General features: G+C 33.8%; 1 protein-coding gene and 1 long non-coding RNA gene across 2 annotated transcripts; both read right to left on the bottom strand.

Annotated features, from left to right (window-relative positions):
• Positions 1-2,133: 2,133 nt before the first annotated feature.
• LOC109587030 (uncharacterized) lies at positions 2,134-2,846 on the bottom strand. The gene is made up of 3 exons (XR_002187358.1): positions 2,805-2,846; positions 2,706-2,749; positions 2,134-2,294 (listed from the first exon to the last, which is right to left on the bottom strand). It is a non-coding gene; the product is annotated as an uncharacterized LOC109587030 (long non-coding RNA).
• A 536-nt stretch (positions 2,847-3,382) lies between these two features.
• LOC105314649 (lysophospholipid acyltransferase 5-like) lies at positions 3,383-5,676 on the bottom strand. Its single transcript, XM_011408940.2, has 9 exons — positions 5,594-5,676; positions 5,456-5,543; positions 5,291-5,399; positions 4,883-4,982; positions 4,506-4,543; positions 4,334-4,393; positions 4,227-4,274; positions 3,554-3,621; positions 3,383-3,507 (listed from the first exon to the last, which is right to left on the bottom strand). The coding sequence occupies exons 1-9, from the start codon at positions 5,667-5,669 to the stop codon at positions 3,489-3,491; spliced, it is 606 nt and encodes a 201-aa protein (XP_011407242.1). The 5' UTR covers positions 5,670-5,676; the 3' UTR covers positions 3,383-3,488.
• Between the last annotated feature and the right edge of the window lie 2,934 nt (positions 5,677-8,610).

Raw genomic sequence — 8,610 nt, 5'->3', positions numbered from 1 at the left:
TGAAGAATTCTCTTCTTGCGATTTCTGTCAAAATATTGTGTACTACAAGACCTCTTGCCTCATTTTTCAGCAACTCGACAATCCACTGACAACAAGTGTAACAGTGTAAAAATATTCCTATAATTGTTTTCACCACCTTGCATGCAGAGCCGGGCACTTATTAAGACTTATGGAGGTTCTCGCTACCTTACAATGCTTCTAGAGAAGTCTTTAGACAGCATCTCTATGTTCTCTTGCTCTTAGAAGCACAAAAGTTTGTCCCATGTGTAATTCGCCATTTTGTTTGCTGTGACCACACCCACTTACATGCGGGGAGTGTAGGCGGGTGATTGCTAAGGCTTGTTATTTCTCCAATAGGGCTGTGAGGTATTAAATATAATTATATAGGCGGTAGCCTATATGTAGGATTGAGGTTGGTTTTTCAAGATGGCGACGGTTTTTATGATTTTCAAACACTCATAACTCTTTTATCTTAGGTTGTACAGCCTTATAAATGGCTTAGATGAGCTCTCCTTCACTGAGCGATTCTCCTGGTACCTTTAAAGTGGGCTGTAATGTAGCGGGAGCAATTCTGGAGAATAGGCCCAAATTCAAATTTCTGCAAAATTCTTCAGACTTTTTCTTCTTCTTCTTTCATCTTTCTTCTATGCACCGGATAATCTTTTAAACTAGAGAACCGCTCAAGTTGGCTTTTGCATCACTCCTCTGGGCTTGGGTCAAGGACCACAAAGGTGGCTTCAAAAAGAAGCGAGGACAGAGAACAAAATGGAAGACAGAATCCAGCTGCAGACACCGCGTGGGTTTGTGGTTTGACGCCATTTTAATTTATGCGCACGTGATCAGCATGAAATAATTAACATAACCACAGAATCATAACAGATGTAATATTATTAATATTTAAGAAAAAAGAATGGAAACAAGTAAATAAAAAACATTAAAAATGGAAAAGTAGTAGGATTGAATTGGAAAAAAGTAAAGAAACTAGAGGGTATGCAAACTGGTGTGGTAAATAAATCCTACACCACTGCATGATGATAAATTCTTTATAGTGCTATCATGTAGCTGTCCGCATGTGCTGAAATAATTGCAACTCATGCTTTGGATCATATTCTTCATGCCGGCAGTGGTGTAGGATTTTTTTACCACACCAGTTTGCATACCCTCTAGTTTCTTTACTTTTTTCCAATTCAATCCTACTACTTTTCCATTTTTAATGTTTTTTATTTACTTGTGATACCTCGGTACGGTATTGACAAAATATCCCGGTATTACTAAATATAGTAATTTATTTAAAAATACTAAAATAATTAATTAATAATTTAATTAATTAATCTTTTAGCTTTGAATGCTGGCAAGTACTGTACTTAATTTAAGTGATTTTAAAGTTAAAGATAAAAACTAGCCATTGCACTGTGTCTGGCTCAAAATGGTGTCAATTCTGCCACTCCTAATGAACACTTTCACATTGTCAACAACCTCGCCTAGTTGCCTTATGTATCTTTTCATGTATTTTTTATGTGTATTTGGCACTACTAAAGTACTGTAAAAGTACGGTATTGACGGTATAACGGTATTAGTAGTTGATACTATATTAAAAACCTTTGAAACTTAAATATATACCTTCTATATCTAAAAGTAATACCTCGGTATATAGAAATATAGGTATACCTCACAGCCCTATTCTCCAATACAACATGTATAGAAGAAATGTAAGGTGTGACATACAAACATCGCATGTGGGTGAAATCAATTATAGGAACGACCTGGGGCTACATCCCCAGGTCATTAAAAAGCTGCATGAGCACCATGCAAAAATCCCAGCTACCATAGTACCATTGATGTGGTAATTTACATCGTATGTTTGCTATTTTCATGCTCACGTTAAATCTACAAAATATAAACCAATTACTCTAATGTCATACTATAGACTATGCCAAGTACACAATAATTAGCTCAAGCAAATTTTAATTTTTGAGCACATTCCTTTTAAAACAAAATTTTAAACATTTGAAAATTTCTAAGTACATGTACATGTATATTTACTATTTTACCTAAAATTGATTTGATGCTTTTGTAGGCACAAATTTATTATACATCACCACTTTATTTTTATAATCTAAAGTACATGTACTAATGCTACTGTACGTGACTACAGCACATGCATCACTAACTTGAAGAGTAATGCTGGTCTCGTTATTCCAAAAGTTAACATTATAGACTGCTGTCCAATCAGTATACTCTGGAGTGGATAATGACTTATTGTATGATATTCCCATGATGACAAAAGTAGCTTCCTTTAATTGAAGAATAACAATAAATGAAAGGTATTGCTTTAATAACCAAATAAAGAGTTATGACTACCATGCATAATCACATGTACATGTACACATACATGTAGGTGATACCATGTAGTGGGAAATTCCGGAGGGAATTAAATTTGGCAATTTTGCATTTTGATAGCCATTCGCCAAAATAAAGTCCACCATTTCGAGCCATTATACTCATGCTCAATGGCACGTGGCCACTAATTCACCAAATTAAAATTTTGTAGTCACCAAATATTAGCAATTTGCCAAATTTAACTCCCTCCAAAATTTCACGCTATACAGTATACATGCATGTAAGCTATTACATTGAGTATAATGCACATGTAACTGAAAACAGTGCATTAGGAGGCTAACTGAGTTACATGTACATATACTTACAGCAAAGGTCCAGACTGCCATGTAACGCCACAATGCCAGCTTTCCTGAATTATAAAAAATAATAATAATCAATATTGTTAGCTTGTTACATTATCTTACCAGTTATTATCATCATGAGAAGCTTAGACAGCAAACTCCTTGCCTATATAATGAAGCACAACAATATTAACAATCACTCAAATAGTTACCAAACCATAAAAATACGTACACATGTACATACAAGAGCCTATACTTAAGTGATATAATCAAGCTACATATGTAAGCCTATGGTTTTTGAATTCTAAGCCACTTTAAAAACTGACTTAACTCAAACTTCCTACTTCCTATACCATGTAAGACTTAAAGGTAATAAAAATGACAAATTCCTACACTGTAGCTATTTTTGATTATTACCAGAAACTATGGTCATTGGTCAAATTTTTAAGCAAATAAATTTCACTACTCTAATTCTTCGTAAATGGACAGGAAAAATTGCTTTTGCTGATTTTATTTTTGTGACTGCACCTTGGCGAAGTAGGCCTGGCTAGTAAATTTAAATTTCCCAAAATTCTCAAAATTAGCAGAAATTTTGGGCTAATTTTTTTCAGCTAGAATGAATATACTTGTTGCTCAAAAAGGACACTGGGCAACAGTGCAACGCCTTGTCAATTTGCTGCACCTAGACTAGTGTAGTGCATACATTATTATTATTACCTGATACTCTTCTGATAATATTCCACTCAATGGAAAATATTTATTAAACTGTGAATAGATAACAGTTGTCAGTATACCAAGAAGTAGACGCTATAGGCCAGGCAATAGACTACAAATACACACATACAATAAACAGAGAACAGTTCAAGCCTTACCTTGATGGAGTAGTTTTAAAATCAAATAATATACTTGATATGAAATGCTTGTATCTTATATAGCTTATCTGGAACAGGAGGGAGGGCAAGAGGAAGAGAGTGAGAGAAAGGGTCAAGTTACTCAAGTACAATGTACATATTATACATGTACTTGTACTTATTATAATAAAGAATTAAAATCATGCATGGATTACTTCAATCAGTAAAATTTAATTCGTGAGTCATTTGGATAATGATAAGTGCAAGTGGAAATAGTTTCTAAATTTTCCAAGTGGCAGAATTTTACATGTATATTGGCGATTATTGTATACTAGCTAGAAAATTTTTTAAACTAAAATTTTGCAAATTGAGGTTCTTTTGTCAAAACTTTAGTCTCCAATTTGATAGGGTTCCATAACAGCATGCACAGGGTTAAAATTTCACCAACATTTTAACTTGCAAACCTCTTTTAGAGTCAATTTGCTAATTCTGACACTCCACATTTTCCAGCTATACGGTATACGTCATTGGTGATTGATCATGCTCAAAATTAAAGGTTTTATACCACAGTTGCTCATTGACAGTATTCCACAAACATAGCTTATTAATAATTATGACAGCTAGATTGCCACTAGTAAAATTAACACAAAATGTAGTTTGTGGTTCACTATTAACATTTTCCATTTCCACTGACCTGAGGTCCTGATAATATGTTTGCAAAGAAATAACTATAACCAAAATACTACAGAAAAAATGAAGTTATCATTGCTTAATGAATGAAAGGAAGAGGGTCCATATTACCTCAATAAAGGATGGCAGCTCAGCCAAGCACCTTTCCTTCTGTTCATCACTCAGTAAAGACTATTGGTAATATGAATAAAGGAGAAAGAGGAAGAGAAACGGGAGAGAAGTGAGTGGAGGAGTAATTGAACTATTTGTAAATTTTAAAGTATGAGTAACAGGAACGACATACCTTTGATTTTGTGCCATCATACAAATCATGAGCTAAACCTAAAAGAGTAAAAGTATGAAAGACATAATATAAAATAAATAAAAAATTCTATTACAACCACTGGAAACTGTGTAAGAAATTAAAAAATAACCTGTCCACTATAATCATCAATAATACCATACATTGGAAGATAGTGGGGACCATGACAGGGCACTAATTTGAAGAAACCCATCTATATACATTTGTAAAATCTGCACATGCTACTTATGACAAATTTTATACATGCAATGTTGACAAATCTATACCCATGATTATTATTCCCACCAATATTATCCATTATAATAAATCCTCTTCATAAGGTATACCACATATACATGTACATACACACATACATGTACCTATTAACTTCAGGACTAGTACACAATGAAGTATGGTCCAGAATATAGGATGTACTTGATTAGAACTTATAACAATCACATAACCAAACGTCAAGTGACCCTATATAATAAAAAGAGATCCATCAAAGTGTAAGATCATGGTAACTAGCTGTCTTAATAAGCATTCCTTACATTACAACAATGACTCTAGTAATTAAAACTGACCACAAAGCTACATGTACATTGTAATCCAATGTATAGCTAAATTAACATGATTAAAGTACCAAAGCATAATTATGCCAACAATGGCCTTACGCCATGGAATATTAATATTCATACCAGCAAAAAAATTCTACTAACAGCAAACAAACAACAGAGCATATCAGTGTGCATAGAATATAATTGGGCTTTTCTACTACAGTAACATACCATAGTAATAATCCATGTAAGTAATAGAGAGACTTTCCCTTTTCCAAATAATAAAAAAACACAATAGACGAGAATGACATCAACATAAAATGCAAAGAAGCAGACAAGCCTGAGAAAAGAATTACACACACTCAGTAATCAACACATTGTGTATACATTTCTCACCGAAAACATACTGTAGCAAAGCAAACCCACCAGCAGCACAAATAATAGGGTATTATGAGTGGACGATAAATAAATGCCTGCGGGTAAGCTAAAATAGGAAGAGGTCAGTAACTTGCTGATATTATAACTATCTTGTACTTAATAAGAGTCCAAAGATAAAGCGTGCTGCTGGCTCTGAAATGCTTAAAACTTCAGCAATGATCTCTACCACCATGTTGAGTTGCCAAACACACGTGTCGTGGGTGGTAGGTGTCCTGGTGTGGTGAGTAGGTTACTCCCACGTATGTGATTGGCTAGAACTAAACTGATGTACGTGTACCAAAAATTTAATGATGCACATAATATGTATTAGTCTGACCTACAGTGACTAGTCAGACCATACAGTCCTAATATCTATGCTCCCACCATAGATATTTCATTTACTCTAATGTCTATGCTCCCACGTATGTGATTAGCCAAAATAATGAAGAGCATGATGTTGTATTAGTCTGACCTAGTGACCTACAGTGACTGACTAGTCAAACCATACAGTCCTGAGCCTACAATCATTGGAATACTAGACTATAATAAATCAGGACTCATACAAAGAGATGCAGTTGCATGCACAGTAAACTTGTAGTTCTAAACAGCCACTTACATCTTATAGTGCTGGAGTCAGCCTGGGGAATGGTCTGATTAAGGTGACATCATAGACACTTTATGGTGACATATATATATGTACACAAAGGGGAATATTCATTTTTGTTTCCATTGTCCCACTGCACAGGGATATTTATACTGTAAAGAGTACATTATAATTCTAAGTACATTATAAGTCCCCACACTACCTGAGGCTGATTACATTTTGGTATTCATCGTCTAGCATTGTCAGAATGTCAGACAGTTGTGTAGTGTGAAAACTGAATAGAACTGAACTGCACTAATTTGGTACACATCAACAGCAGGTGTACCAAAATGATACTACTAAAATAACAACGGCATATATACACAGAAGGGAACATTCATATTTTGTTCCCATTGTCTATTGCCGGAAAAATTGCATGTGCTGAGAATATTGGAAGAATGCTTTAGCTGGTAAAGTCCTTTAAATTTGTTAATGACTAACTCATTTTTGAACATAATACATAAGCATTAACCAGATTCATTTTGTATACATTTGCCTCCTGCTAAGTGCTAAGGGACTGAGTAGGTCATTATTATTTTAGTTCCTAATGGTCGCTTGCCCTAATTAGGTGGTATATCATTATTAATCAGAATAATTATGGGCAGGATTAACTTTAAGGAAGTCTATAGCCAAGTGTATAGGTATCTGTTGTAGCCATTAAATGGCTATACACTTGGCTAGAAACTCAGAATTAGACATAAGCAAATGAATAATTATGAATTAATGCAGGAGCCCATGGGCTGCAGACGGATGAAATGTATAGTACATGAAATATGAATGTAATTAATTATTGGCCTCGCCTACGCGAGGTATAGGTAGTTGTTGTGTGTGTCTGTCATGGGCCTGCCTGAAATACGGATCCACGCGGATCAAATGCGGATCAGGCTGAAATGCGGATCAACGCGGAACGCTCGCGGATCTGTATTGAAGCACGGAACAACACGGAAACTATACGGATCTTTATGTATCAGGAGAGAAATTTATCAGCTCTATTTGAGTCTTTGATAGGAACTTTATCATCCTTGCAGTTTCAGTACATGTAGGTAAGCTGATGCTTATGATCACTATGTCGATAATATCAGCCTGTGTTTTATGACAGTTGAGATCTATAGATAAGCTGATATCCTCTTGAGCTATTCTCTTCAACTTTTGTAAACATGCAACCATTGCCTGTGATGATGAGAAAACAGACTACTACTAGATCTAACTACTGAGCAGTCAACACACTCAACATTAGCTCAGTGTGCCTTCATGCAGTCAAGAGACAAGTCAAGTTATTTTAAAATGCTATCATGGCTGTACCCCCCAAGTTCAACATAGATGGCAAAGTGGACCATTGTCTGGGAATTCCAGTCTTTGTTTTTTTTACTTTATCACTGTTATTTTCTAATTATTATTATTCATTCTGCATGACTTATAGAATTATTATATTTTTAATCTTTATTATCATTATTCAGCTTACTACTATTATTATTTATTCATTCCATCAATCATTCACAGTCGTAGTCTCTTAATATTTTACTATTAGCTATTGTTACTCATTCATCATTTTTGTGTATTGATTTAATCTCATTGTATTTCCCAATTTCAGTGTACTATATGCTTTGGTTTTATAATTGCAAAATCTAATTAAAGTGAGATGAATGTATAAGAAATATGAATCATGTAAATAAAATTCACTTGATAAGGGATCTATAGCAGTTTAAATAAATTTGTACTGTAAATGGGAAATGTATGTATGAACTAACTTGAAAATTAATGACTTTTAATAACATCAAATAATTTTTTAATTGGAATGGAGTACATTTTATAAAGCTATAAAACTTCCATACACCCGCAATGCCATTATAAAATAGTATGCATTAATGTTATAATGAAGCTTGTATTTCTCCCCTTATCAGTGGTGATTCATAACCAGAAACATTTCACAGTCTGCACTACCTTGTGTATGACTATAGCTGTCTACATAAAAATTCAGAGCATTAATGTGTTGCAATAGAGACAGTTATACTTTCATTTCTCGTGGTAAAATAAAAATTCTTTTGTTATTCCTATTCAATCAAAGTTTGAAATATTCAGTTCATATATCAGCTGCTGCAGCAGTTTGCTATTGTGTTAAAGCTATAATATCACTGTGTCATTAAAAACTTATGAATTTATTATAATTATTTCTTAAAGGATCCATTATAAGATGTTATTGTTCTGAATCACATTCACACATAAATCTTGAAGTTATGGTCAGCTCAAGTAGATACTGTATATAAAAAAGAAACTGTAATCACCCCACCAAAATGCTTCATAGTCTTAATGAAACAATAATCAGCTTATATAGATCTAACTGTCATGAAAATTACTAGCAACTACGTTACTATGAAGTTTTATAGTCTAATTGAAACTACTATATCAGCTCTAACTGTCAATAAAACTGACACTATAGTAAATGTAATCAACGAAAATAATATTATTGACATAGATCTAATGATCATAAACA

The sequence above is a fragment of the Amphimedon queenslandica genome, unplaced genomic scaffold (genome assembly GCF_000090795.2).
Source record: "Amphimedon queenslandica unplaced genomic scaffold, v1.1 AMPQUscaffold_12710, whole genome shotgun sequence".
Classification (NCBI taxonomy): domain Eukaryota; kingdom Metazoa; phylum Porifera; class Demospongiae; order Haplosclerida; family Niphatidae; genus Amphimedon; species Amphimedon queenslandica.
Note: the sequence above shows the minus strand (reverse complement) of the source record. Positions and strands in the feature narration are given on the sequence as shown.